Source organism: Python bivittatus, unplaced genomic scaffold, assembly GCF_059951505.1.
Source record: "Python bivittatus isolate LINGU-HERP-01145 unplaced genomic scaffold, Pbiv_v1 ctg000480_np1212, whole genome shotgun sequence".
Taxonomy (NCBI): Eukaryota; Metazoa; Chordata; class Lepidosauria; order Squamata; family Pythonidae; genus Python; species Python bivittatus.
The window spans coordinates 81,637,529-81,650,908 of record NW_028277075.1 but is presented as its reverse complement, the minus strand read 5'-3'; the positions used below and the strand labels follow the sequence as shown (position 1 = coordinate 81,650,908).

Here is a 13,380-nt window from a genome sequence, read left to right as displayed (position 1 = left end):
ATAGTTCCAATGTCAAAATAAATATAACTGTCATGTAGCAAAGATTTAATGTTTTGTTTAAAAAAATAAGGGAATACTAATAAAACAAGTCCAGCTGCCCAGGGCTCCCTCACAGATTTTTTTTTAGGGGAAGAAGGAAGCCAATCAGATTCATTTTATTGGTGCTCCTCTTACCATGGATTCTTCTGGGGCAGAAGGACCCACGATGGAATTCTTCCACATTCACATTTCTATTCCTGACCTGTTGTCCTATCAGTTTGCATCTACAGGGTGCATTCCGGCTCGCACTTGGCCAAGGTTTTCTATAAGCACACAGGCAAGCCTGTTCTTAAGTTGTGTTCAGTCTGGAATCAATGAAAGCCATGCTCTCTGACTTCCACACTGCATTTTCTGCCAAGGAGACAGAAAAGGCCTCTGATTTCTAACAGCTTTTTGCTATGGGCCTTCCAGTACCAAAGTAAACTGAAAATGTTGATGTCACTTTTTTAAACAGTTAAAAACAACATTTTATTTTATTTGGCTGCAACTTTATGTCTAAATAATAAATCCGGTTAAACATGCACATTTCAATCAGGGAGAGGAATTCTACTAGATGAGCTGGCCTATGTTGATGCCTTCATCCTTTTAACCAAACCAGGTATTAGCAAAGAGTACAACAACCCTTGTGGGGCATTGAGGGTTTAGAGGCTGGAAGTTAGTAGCATTATATGTCACTGACCTAAACAGATCTCTAAAGATCTTAGAGTCTTAGCTGCTTAGTAAGATAATATGTGATAGACAACTGGCTGATTTATGGTGCATTTGAGGACGATTGGTCTCAGTGGCAATCATGGATTAACTAGATTCCCATCTAATAAAATTATTCAGTGAATCCTGTGAATTTCTGGGATAAATGAGCAGCAAAGAAGGAACAACAACAACAGCAACAAAGCTATTAGAGGTTCCTAGCATTTCTTTCAAAGTGCAATACCTACACCATTGTACATATTTGTGCTGCTTCATATTAATTTCTGATTTGTAATTCTTTGTATAATGATATATTTCTCTAGAGATGTAAAAACAGGAGACTTGTTTTTGGTCCACCTGCAGGGGAGTTGCAGATTTCACCTGGATACTCTGGATGCTTCCATTCTGTTCATAGGATGAGCCCATCATATTCAGAAGAATTCTCAGAGGACAAGGACTTAGAGGCAGACTTGTTCTCAGGTAAATCCCAATTAACTCCATAGAGATTACTTTTGAGGCTCACAAAGATGTAATTTAGAGCTCTTCTAGACTAGAAACTGCTAGATGCTTCATTTGTATAGAAAGAAACATTCCCCGATACTGGGTGCCCCCTTTTCCTTCAAAAAAATTAAAAGTTCATAGCATTCTGGCTGCTGTCTCATGTGCAATAATACCACTCAGGTTTTATTAATGAACCCCCTCGGTATGATGGGACATTTTGCTGCAGTAATCAACAAGCTTGCTAGGCTGTGATAAATCCACCAAGGGATACTCTGAGCAGCCAGAGAAGCACATTCTGTCCCAGGCACTGTGCCTGGTATTTCTGTGCAACAATGAAGCAGTTAGTACCCTTTTCAAAGACCTCCACAGCTCCTCATTGCATGAAATTGCCCAGCTGTCAGGCCTTCAGACTGCCTTCATCCTCACAGCAGTTCCTCTCCTCAAAAAAGGGGAATATCCGGAAACAGCATTCCAGAAGAGAAAGGGGGAGGAAACCCCCTCAGCTGTGCAGCTCTTCATTATGCTGTGATGAAAAGAGGGCTCCCCCCGCCCCCGACTGCTGCAAGATTTGGAAGAAGCTAAGGAGCCCCTTGATGCCTCTCTTGAGAGATGTTTTCTTTCTCTCCAAAGTCTTGTGTTGCTTTACAACAAATCCTTCTCTATCACTAGCCAGTGAGAAAGACTCAGAAATACAAATTCATCGGAAAGGCTGGCGTGCCTCTGAGACATTGAAGAAGGCTTGCAATATTGATGAATGGCGGTTCTAATCTAGAATTGACTGGAGTAGAAAGAGCAAACGTGTTCATCTGTATGGCAAGTATATTGTGCAGTACAGAAAAATAAGCTACATTATGATGCTAGGTACATGCTCAGATAATTGAGGATCTCAATTATTTGTTGTTGTTGTTCAGTCTGTAGACTGTATGGCTTCAAAAGTGTGCTTGAAAGCAATATTGGTTAAAATCTCAAAGACAGAAAGACTAATATTTCCGGTGGCTGAAGGCGAACCTTCATTCCCAGTGTCCTCCACTCATCACTCACTTGCCTGGGCAATCCAGAATAAAGTATGCAAAATGGTTTTTAAAGAATCAATCCTTCTATGCCCAGAGAATGGACCATTCACAGGAGAACTAAATATGCACATATACTTTGTGTGCACAATTTTTACAAGTCACAGAATTCATCTTTCCAGATGCATAATGTGGATTATGTAAGTGCAGAATGTTCATGTATTAGCAGAGGGAACTCCTGCTTCTAGTCACAATAGCACACCAAATAATCCATGTTCAGTGGAATCATATGCCATGGGATAATCTCTTGCTCACAGATATATATTTTGCTCTTTATTGCAGTGAACATCACTGATGTATCCACCTACATGGAACTTTTAAATTCACTATAGCACACTGGCTCATTTGCATAGATTTGCATATCTATAAATTATTCAATTTATGCTAGTTACTAGAAAGAACAAGCCGATAAGAAGTCTGACATTCGCTGGTTCACTGACATTCCTGTGACACCAGCCCCAGCCACTGAGTTCTAACCAGATAAGACCCATATTCACTTCTGCAACAGAAAGGAATAGAATGCTGGATTATGAATCAATGCACTCAGATACTGTGATGTGATCTCCCATCTAATGATCACACAGATGATCAGCAATGGAATAATTTACATATCTGAATGATAGATGATATATTATAATACATATCCCTTTGATTTATATAATGCAATGCTTTCAAATCTCAGAGACACTCAGGTTAGGAAATATAAACAGAGAAAATCATAATAGATTTTGGTGAAGCCAGGAATACAATGAGTTGGTCACGGAAAACAAACACCTTGCTTGCTATATTAGCACAGTCTTCCCCTTACTTGCCCATTAGAGATGCTGCACTACGGTACAGCTTTCATAATCTCCAGAAGTTCAGCCCAAGGCTGTTGAGAAACCCTTTTAGCCTTTCTGTTGGGGAAGGCAGCCAAGCCATGGCAGCCATATTTCTTCTCTCCATCATAAAATGCAAGAAAGAAAGGCTATGATATCAAAGTGAACTTGCAAGACTTACCCATGAATTGCATGAAGAGAGTGAGGTTCATAATGGTATCTTCCTTCTTGGTGACGCATGTCAATTGGCAAAGGAGAATGGAAGGCTGGAAAAATATGCTGTGGAACTGTGGATGGGAAAAAGAGAAAAAGAACTTCAAAAAAAAAAAAGCACACTTCTTCACTGTATCTTATTTTATTTTTTTAAACCCATCGTTTCAAAGGCAGTAAAGCTCCATGCATTTTAGAGCAAGTGTGGAGGCAGACAAGGGGTCTTAGTGATAGCAGCCCTAGAGTACACCAGAGAAGTGGAATGAATAAATAATCAAAGTCATGAGGAGAAATCCTACATCTTCGACATAAAAGATCTCCTACAGGGTTTTTGACAAAGACAAGCAACTAAGGGCTCTTTGAACTCAGGGAGATGATAGGAAGCACCAAGGAATGCTAGACTCCTAACACAAATCAGAGTTGACAGAGCTTGGCAGAAGCCACATCATTTCCACTGCCAGGAGTGGCTGCTGAAGCACCTTTCCCTAAAAGGTGACTGCATACATACACATATACACACACACACACACACAAATACACACATGAACATAGTGTGAAACTTGGAAATATTTACTTAAGTATGGAAAAACAAGCAGAGAACAAAGGTGAAGTCTGTCTATCAGAAGCACTGGCTAGAGAGGACCTGCAGCTCCAGTTCTGAAAAAGCAGCCTGAATTGCTCTTATTGTTTTCATTCATAAATTTGCATCCAAAGAAAGTGGCCCGAGAATACTCTGATTTATAAAAAACTATGGTGATATTTATTAGTGGCCCCCAAAGTACAGCCTAAGTGCAGATGAGAGTTATCCAACAAATGAGAATTTCAGCAGGCTAGGCTTCATAGTGTGTATGTGCACACCCATCCACCCACAGATATAATTTACATATTTCCAAATCACACTCATTTATACAATTGGGCTTAATTATAACAGTTGTGCGCTACTTTGGACTCTGTTTCAAAAAGGTGCAATTGTGCGGCTCCCCGCTGCATCTTCTCATGAACCTGGGAAGAAAGCTGCAGAGAAGCACTATGCTTATATCCCTGTGTGCCCCAAAGCACCTTTTTGAAATGGAGTCTGAAGCAGCACACTGTCCTATTAATAATAGCCCTTGGCAGATTCCCCAATCCATGTAATGTAGAAGTTGCAATACAAAGTAGATACTTGACCAGTGTAGATCTGTGAGTAACATGGAAGTGTGGTTCTCATATAACTTTTTATCCTATAGAATAAAAAGGTTGTAGAATGAATAATGCTTGAGATATTTTGCTCGCCCAATTCTATGCACATTTATTCAAAAGCTATTTCTACCATACTTAACTGAGATTTCTCATAGGCAAACTACTGTATGCATAGGATTGCAGCAGTTCCAATAGCCTTCATAACATTAGCTCCTCCAGCAAGTTGTTACAAAAAGGGATTTGTCTCTCTCTCTCTCATCTATGTATGTATGTATGTATATATGTATGTATCTATCCTATCTATCCATCCATCATCTATCTATCTATCTATCTATCTATCTATCTATCTATCTATCTATCTATCTATCTATCTATCTATCTATCTATCAAATTTATATAACCAAATGTATACAGCAAGAGATCTTCTAGTAGCTTTTGTGAAAGAAGAGAGAGTTGGAATGGAAATACCATAAATTATAATGGTACTAATGAATTGGCAAAGTCTGTTCTTTTCTATTTACAGCTACTCCCAGATTAATCCCATGGATGTATCTGATCATACATTTCAATAAAAAATTGATTTGAGTACCTCAAAGGCACACCTAGTTCTAGTAAGCAAATATCCTCCAGAGTAAAAATTACAGGCCTAGGCCCTAGTGGATGCAAACGAGTTTCATGAAGAACTTCAACCATCTCAAGTGGGACAATGCAATCCCGTCCAAGATCAAAGGTGAAAACATCTCCGATCCAGGGAGCCCAAACAGCTACCACTCAGTTTTGTCAAGATTGAGTCAAAGTCTCTTCTTCCCATCCAGACCCAAACAGCCTCTAGACCCTGGGTCAATACATTGACAGAGTCACCTAAGCAGTCTGGGGTTGAGATGTACAACTGGGTATCATCATTGGTGATACTGAACCTGAAATTAACAGATAACTTCATCCAGCCATTTCAAGTAGATGTTAAACAGGAGGGGTGAGAGAATTGAACCCTGGACACCATGGGTGCTAATCTCCACTCCTATCAACACTTTGGAACCAACCACCGAGGACAGTGGTGAGCCACTGCAGCACAGTGTCCCCCACTCCCAACCCCTGCAGCCAGTTCAGAAGGAAATTGTGGTTGATGATATCAAAAATTGCTGAGGGATCAAGGAGTACAAGGATGGGTACACCACCACCATCCCAGCCCTGCCACAAGTTGTTGACAAGCAAGACCAGTGCTTGTCTTTGTATTATATCCTGACCTGAAACCTGACTGAAATGGGCCCAGATAATCTGCCTCCTCTAAGACCCTCTACAACTGCTGTCTGACCAGTACAAAGAAAAGGTTGGAAACTGGACAATAACTGCCCAGAACATAAAGGCCCAGTGACAACCCCTTGAGAAGAGAGTACACCACCACCTCCTTCAAGGCCAGGAGGACTACCTCCTTCCTCAAAGAGGTTGATACCTTCGCATAGACCCGCCCTTGGGTCACCTCCCAGGCCACCTTAACAATCAAGGTGGGGCCTGGATCTAACAGACAGGTGCCTGAACTTACAGTTTGGAGGATCTTGTCCACTTCATTGGGACTCACAGAATCAAACTCAGTCCAGATAACATCACAAGACTTCAAACTTGTGCCAAAAACTACTTTTATTAAGATTGGCTAAACAGAATCTTGCAAGTCTGAATGTGCTTCTGTCCCTCTCTCTTTTATCTTCATGTGACTTTGGGGGTTGTCTGAGACACTTTGAGACTGCTCCCCCCTCATCTGGGCTCCTGTAGTGTTTATTTGATGATGTCTTGATAAAAGATTTTCTGTCTCTCTGTCAAGGTCATCTCCTTTTCTCTCTACATTGCCCCAGGCAACTCACTTGGACCTGCCCTGTCAGAGTCCATCTCCAAGTGAATGTGAGTGACTTTTTGCCAGATAGCATGAATATTCCTCACTGTGGCCCTGTAGATGGTCCTGTGGCCTATCCCTCCCCAGCAGTGAATGGGTCACCCTAAACAGGGCTACAGGGTAGCTATCAAAAGATGCAATAAGGTGGAGAAATAGCAACATTTCACTGCCCTTGCCACTATGACAAAGGCCCAAAAATGGGCTCTTACTCTGGTTGGATTCACTCTTTGCCTTTATCTCTTGGAGCTCCTCAGAAAACCAAGGTGCACCCAGGACTGGCACAGAGAGGAGCAATCCAGTCCAAGACTTCAGATGTTCATCTATTCCAGGGTGCAACCAAGGCCAAGTTGCCCACCAGATCCTTAGGGAAAACTGCAAGCTCCCTCTGGAACCCGACAGAGTCCATCAGCTGCCTGGGGCAGGCTGATCAAACAGGTCCTGCCTACCTGCAGGGGCAGGTAGCACCAGAAAACAACCAGAGGGTGACCTATTCACCATCAGTGGTGCCTATAGTTGCCTAGTCATTCTGAGAAAGCAAGAAATATCTCTTGGTAGGACAATATAGCTTCTCTTTTCTTTACTAAGCTGTTATCAGTAAATCTCTGGTCACTCTGGATGTACACCCTTATGCTTTTTCAGGCCTGATTACAGCCTACTGTTATTGTTTTGCCCTCTCTTGGCTTCTCAAACTCTCTTGGCTGTTAAATTTTATCTTCCAAGGTGACATCTATAAGAGGGAATATCCTTACCTGTAAAGTTGGAAGAAATACGGACGACTAAAATTGTATCTATACCACTTCCCTGGAAAGAAAATAACGGCCATTGACTTATTTGCAAGTAGTTATGTGTGTGATCGGTATAGTTAGAACTCCCCAATTTTTTGGATCGTTATTTACTTTTATCTGAAATTAATTCATATTATCAAGTATAACATCCCGATGTAGATATAAGCATTTGGTTAGTTGGTTTGTCTGCATTGTCTTGCAATGTAAGTCCCTCTGGAGAATAGGAGGATGGTGTCAAAACACCTATTATAAGTAGATAAATGCAGGGGAAATCTTACCATTCCCTTTCCTCACCAGATTTCTGATTATGTATGCTTACCCTTTAATAAGATAGACTTCTGTAACATCCTGTGATTGTTTATACAGCAATGGTTAGTTATGAATTGTCAAATGAACAGATCCATTGTCACACTGAAGCAAGAACTTGGTCCCAATCAAGCAATGTTTGACTTCAATACTTAAATGTTTTTAATGCAGTCAGCATAGTTTGCATAATAGTCATTCTATGAATGGGCTCTGTCCAAATATGAAGCTTAAGCATAACACATCAGGAGGCAAATGCAATGTCAATTCCAGTCCCTTAAGAAAAAGCAAAAGTTTTTCCAATAGTATTTGCCGTGAATGATCAATGATCAAGTAATCTTGAGAGGAGCATGGAATACACGCCATGTAATTTGTGTGCTGTCATAGACTCCGCTGTTTTACTCCTAGAAAGACAATGTGGGAAGATGGAGGAGGAAAATCTTTCCTTAAAAAAAATGCTGGAATTTATGAATGAATGTGTGTGTGTGTGTGTGTGTGTGTATCAAGCTGCACATTTATCTCTGGCTTTCAAGTATGCAGACAAAGTATAATTAGCAACCACATGATTATCTTTGTTGGAGTAAAGTACATATATTATTCACTGGGCATATTTTGTAAACTACTTCAAATAAGTAATTTTACTTTAAAGTTATTAAATGTAAGCCCCTAATGGAGTTTTGATCACAGGTTAAGTCAGAGCAACTGTAAAGCAACTGTGTTGTCTTTTTTTCCCTGTGTCCTCATTCCTAGTCAGATGGGGGTTCTACAGATGGCTTTCCCAGCATGTTAATATTCCATGTGGTAATTGTGACTTCATCTGGGGAGAATCCCACAGGCAGACCAAAGCGATATGCTCTGTCATGCTGCTGTGACCCAGCTCCCTCCCACTTTGTCTGAGACCTTCTCTGACCCCTTCTCTATTCTCTCCTCTGATAATACACCCCAGGTCTTTATTGACAGTGCATTAAGTTGGGTTTCGCTTTCACAAGTGAGAGGGGTTTTGTGTGTGTGTGTGTGTGTGTGTGTGTGATTCAACTCATTTTAAAATAGCAGATTATTCAAATAGCATTATACAGTAAATAGACATAGTGAAATTGGTGCATCAATGACTCTGGAACACTTTGCCATCTAGGATTGGAAATGATGCATACGTGTTCGTAAACGCCCAATAAAAACTACATGAATTCCATAGCATCAGACATAACTGATAAAGATGAAAAGAAAAGGAATAATCTAAAACTAATTTACACCAACATTCTTCACTAGACTGCTCCATACCTTTCTTACAAACCATCTTTGCTTCTACTACATCCATACCCCATTTCATATGCTGTATTGCCTTTTCTTCTTTAAACTTTTTCTCTTTTTTTAAGGATCTCATTGGCTTTTTCCAACCATGACTTCCTTGATTTTCCCCTTCCTCTTAGTTCATTCACTTTTCCTTTATAGATACAAGCTGTGATTCAATTTTATTTTCTTTCTATGGCCACACAAGCTAAACTATTTCTTTCATACTGGTCACTTGCTTTGAATTCAATCTACATTCATTCAGCACCCATTCATTCTTGACCTTCGCTCTTCTACTTTTACCATCCCCTGCAGTTTATGTTTCATCTCACATACTCAGTTCTTATTTCCATATAACCAAGTGGGCAGAAACACACTATTCTTGTATATTCTGATAAACATTCATTTCTTGCAAAAGACCATATACTACCCAGTATCATGAAATATCAAGTCACTGACTGGGCTCTGACCTCCTGTTAAGCTGTTGTTTCGTTACTAAATCATTATTCTTTAAATTCTTACAGCACACTAAGTGATAAACCTTCAGTTACAAACCACAGTGGCCTGATTCACATAGTTCTCTAAGCAACAGACAAGAGGTCTGCATTTTGTTATGGTGCCATAGATGAACCTGGCAAAGTCTCGCTCATGTCTTGCAAACATCCATAGAAGTTGGTATTGACAGAAGGGTCCATCCTCAATAGCTACAGTAGTCTTTCCTTGCAAATATCCCTGCCACTGGACTAAATGCCTACTAGGCCCATTACTGGTTGGATCTGAACTGAAGCTTTCCATTCTGCCTCACAGCCTCTGGACCTGGGGAGGGAATTAACTATGTTAAGATACTACGTACTGCTGTCTGTTCTTAGCAAGAATTATTTCAGGACTGGCAAAAAACAAGTGCAGGATCCAAGACAGACAGTACTGACAGGCAGTATCATGTTTTGTTAAGGTGTAGACTTGGGAAACCCAGCTTGAGATCCACCCCCCAGGAAACACTGGGTATCTTTGAAATCCACCCCCCAGGAAACACTGGGTATCTCTCTCTCTCACCAGTCTACCTCAAAGAGTTGTGGTGGGTAAAAATTAGAGAACGCTTTGTATGCCTCCTGAGTTCCTGGAGGAAAGGCAGAATACCAGAAAAATAAAATAAATACATTTCCAGTAGAAAATAAGGTTCAGATGAGATAGAAGCAGTATTTCTCAGTTTAATTTCCTTATTTAAATAGCATTCTACTTCCCATAAAACATATCAAAGCAATTTACAATAAAAAAGGCAAATACTTAGTCACATGAATGCATAGCATGTCATTCTCCATTGCCCAGCATCTCCCACTATTGGCTAGGCAGAGGTTTGAACTGGAGGAGCAATCAGAGGGCTGCATGTTGTGCACAACTGGGTCAAGCAGAGATTTTAAAAATGCTGTGAAAAATAGAACGTCTTTCATGTTGTTCTTTTCTGGGTTAATAGTGGGCATTCCAACAGTGTTTCTAGCAATAAACTAGGTGCTGTGCACTGCTTCAGATTCATTTAGAAAAATGCATGGAGATGTAAACATAGCACCTACCTGTGGCTGCAACTCCTTAAAGCAGCTGTGTCATTTCCTAGGATCACATCTTTTTGCAGTTGAATCAGATGTGCTGCACAATCTGACCCCTAACCATTCATTTCATGCCGTGCTTCACTGTCTGGAAATTAGTTGTACAATATTGTGGATGTGGAAGAATAGCCACAAATTGGCTTGTAGTTGTCCTGTCTCTAAGAAAGCTTTAGGCCTTTGAACAGACTAAGAGAAAGGAAGAGACTTGTGGGTAAGTTTGAAGTGAATCTGCTCAAAAGGTTATTTTCCCTTGACACTGAACTTTGCTCTTGGTGGAATCCATCCATTGGTGCTTCCATCCATTGCACTCAAATTTGTCAGTCTCTGATATTTGGACACATTCTGTGATAGTTGAAATTGGGTATAGCCTTCTTTCTTTTATTAAAGGGAACAGAACTGGCATCTTCCTAATCCTGAAATTATTAATTATTTCTCCAGGCAAGAAAGGACAAATTAAATACTTCTATAGCCAGAAAAAAATGTGCAAATGTACAGAAAAGTATTAAAACCTGAGTTTCTTTTTTCTGAGGGCTTGATCATTCTCCTTCTTTTAAAAAAAAGGGCGAAAAACCTATTTCCTATAGCTGTTTGTTGGACTCTAACTACCATCATCCCCAGCCAAGGAATGGTCAGGAGACATGGCAATAGGTGTCCAACAGTATTAGCAGATTTTCCACTTCTACCTTAGTGGTCCAGGCCTCCATTAAAACTCAAATTCATCTTGCCCATAGCTTCTTACACTTGTCAAGTCCTGACATCTAGCTGTGTTTGTGTATCATGCTTACCCATGATTAACTGAACCTCAAATCTGCTGAGTCTTCACAACATCCTGAATTATAAACTGACCACATGGCCTTTGTTCACATAGGATATAAGGTTAGTAGGTGGTTGGCTAGTTTGTGGTTTCCCACATCAACTTCCTAATGTTTAATGCTGCTCTACTAAGTTAACTTCACTTTTTTCATAAATACACATGGACAGAGGTGAGTCTAGACAGATTCCAGGAGAATTTCCTTCTGTGGAAGTGCATGTAGGACTTTTGCCTGGAATAATTCTATCGTGATAAGAAGTTGCTTTTCACCAGTTCAAGATCTTTGTCCCTCCAACCCTGTTATGACCTACTCAAGTTAACAATAGTTGCCCAGGGTCTCCCATCCTTTATCACCTGACTCTTTTCACCAGTCACACTAGGGACTGAATAGCATGCAAGGCAAGTACTAAAGGCCTTTTCATATATGATGCTTTTGAGGGTGTACCTTTGAAATGTTTGAAAGATGCAGCTGAAAATAGAAAATAAATGTTTTCAAAAAACAGGTCTTTGCAAACATATGTACTATACAGGTACAATCATTAGAGAATTTGTACTGGATGTCACCCAAAAAAGAAAATAGTATCTCTGTTTGTTGGCCTGTAAGAGAAATTCTGTTACATATGTCAGCAACTGCTGTATTTTAATTAGTTTTTAAAAAGCAGATGGGAGGTAAATTGTTGCATTTTTGTTTGGTTTTGGACCAAAGCCGTAGGCATAACTAGTGTATCTGGGTTGCAAAAATCCCATCTTAGATGGCAGCAAAGAGACTTTTCTCTGTCTCTTGGTGGTCCAGATGTTTACAGCCCAGATATGATTGGTCTAACAGCTGTCCTGGGAAAAGTCCTGGGTGTAGTCTGGTCTCTGAATGGCACACAGCAGAGTCCAATTTGAAGAAATTCCCTTCCTGGTAGCTTCCCCAGTTTTGTAGCAATTTGGTTTGCCCAATAAAGTTACAGTATTGTCCTAGTACAGATTTTGCCCTGGATGTACTGAAAGACGCAACAAACTGGCTGGGTAATCCTAAACACCAAGTTGACCTAACCAGAGATGTAGAATTATCTAGTTTTCCATTAAGGATTTGTGTCCCATTTCTCCTGAGAATATGATAATATAGGAAAATCCAGTGGCTGACACAGAGGGGGAGAGGTTTCTGGCAGTGGGGGAACAAGATAGCAAGGCTCCCCATGGCAGACCCCCATCCACTATGCTTGAAGGGAAAACCAAGGTGAATGATGATAGCATTCTGATTGAATACCACTAGAAGAAATTTCTCTAGGAATAAAATCTCCTGCGTTCAGTAAAAAAGAGTAAAAATGCACGGGTTTCCTTGTGTTTCTAACCCAGCACCAAAGACCTTTATTGTCCTGTTTCCTTTTCGTGAGCAAAAAGGAAAAAAAGATCATACCCCAAGTTTCAGTACTCCAACTGTTCCTCAATTTCCACCCCAGCTTACATAGAATACATTGGGCTAAACATATCCATTTCCTGCATAGTAGCAGCCTAGGCACACTTGCTGGGAGTAAGAGCCCTTGGTATTTACTGCATACTGTAATCAGCATTATAAGCTGATGATTATAGTGTAGAAATGTCAGTCTTTTTTCTCTGCATGTTCATGTATGTGATAGAGCAAGGGAACTGTTTGTATATGAGGAAATGGGTTGTACGTATAAGAGATCAGTTTTACAAATGAAGTGCCTTGTTACTGGCAAATAATTGTAATCAGTAGTCACTAATTCAGTCAAAAGAGTACAGCCTCTTGCTAGTGTATATAGCCACCCCCCCCCCACATATATATACAAGTGTGTCATATACACAGATCTGTCCAGTATTGTTTTCAGTGGGAGTTGGCAACTGTAGCTAATATAGTAGGAAAACTGGGCCATGCACAGGATGTTTATGGGTTTGTAAGATGTTTTCAGTCTAGTCATCCTCTTGAAGGGAGAATCATCTTCCATCCTTTGGGAAGGGGTGCCACCTTCATTGTTCTTGCAATGAAGTACTCTTCCGAGGTCTCCTTGCTTTTTTCAAAGAAGCAAGAAAGGCATTCTGCACTGGTTTTCCACACATACATACATACATACATACATACATACATACATACATATTTCAACCCTCGATGCTAAAAACTGTAAGCAGGAATTGGTTTGGCATTGAGACTGGCATTGAAATGTTTAGCTCTTGTAAAACTGGGCTGTGAATGAGAT

The 13,380-nt window shown here is 40.3% G+C and overlaps 1 protein-coding gene across 1 annotated transcript in view; it reads right to left on the bottom strand.

Moving 5' to 3' along the window:
- The window catches only part of GLI2 (GLI family zinc finger 2), a 263,871-nt gene that overhangs the window by 85,471 nt on the left and 165,020 nt on the right, over positions 1-13,380 (bottom strand). Inside the window, exon 3 of the mRNA XM_025164234.2 lies at positions 3,297-3,402. Coding sequence (XP_025020002.1) covers positions 3,297-3,402 — 106 coding nt within the window. The remainder of the gene's footprint in view (positions 1-3,296; positions 3,403-13,380) is intronic.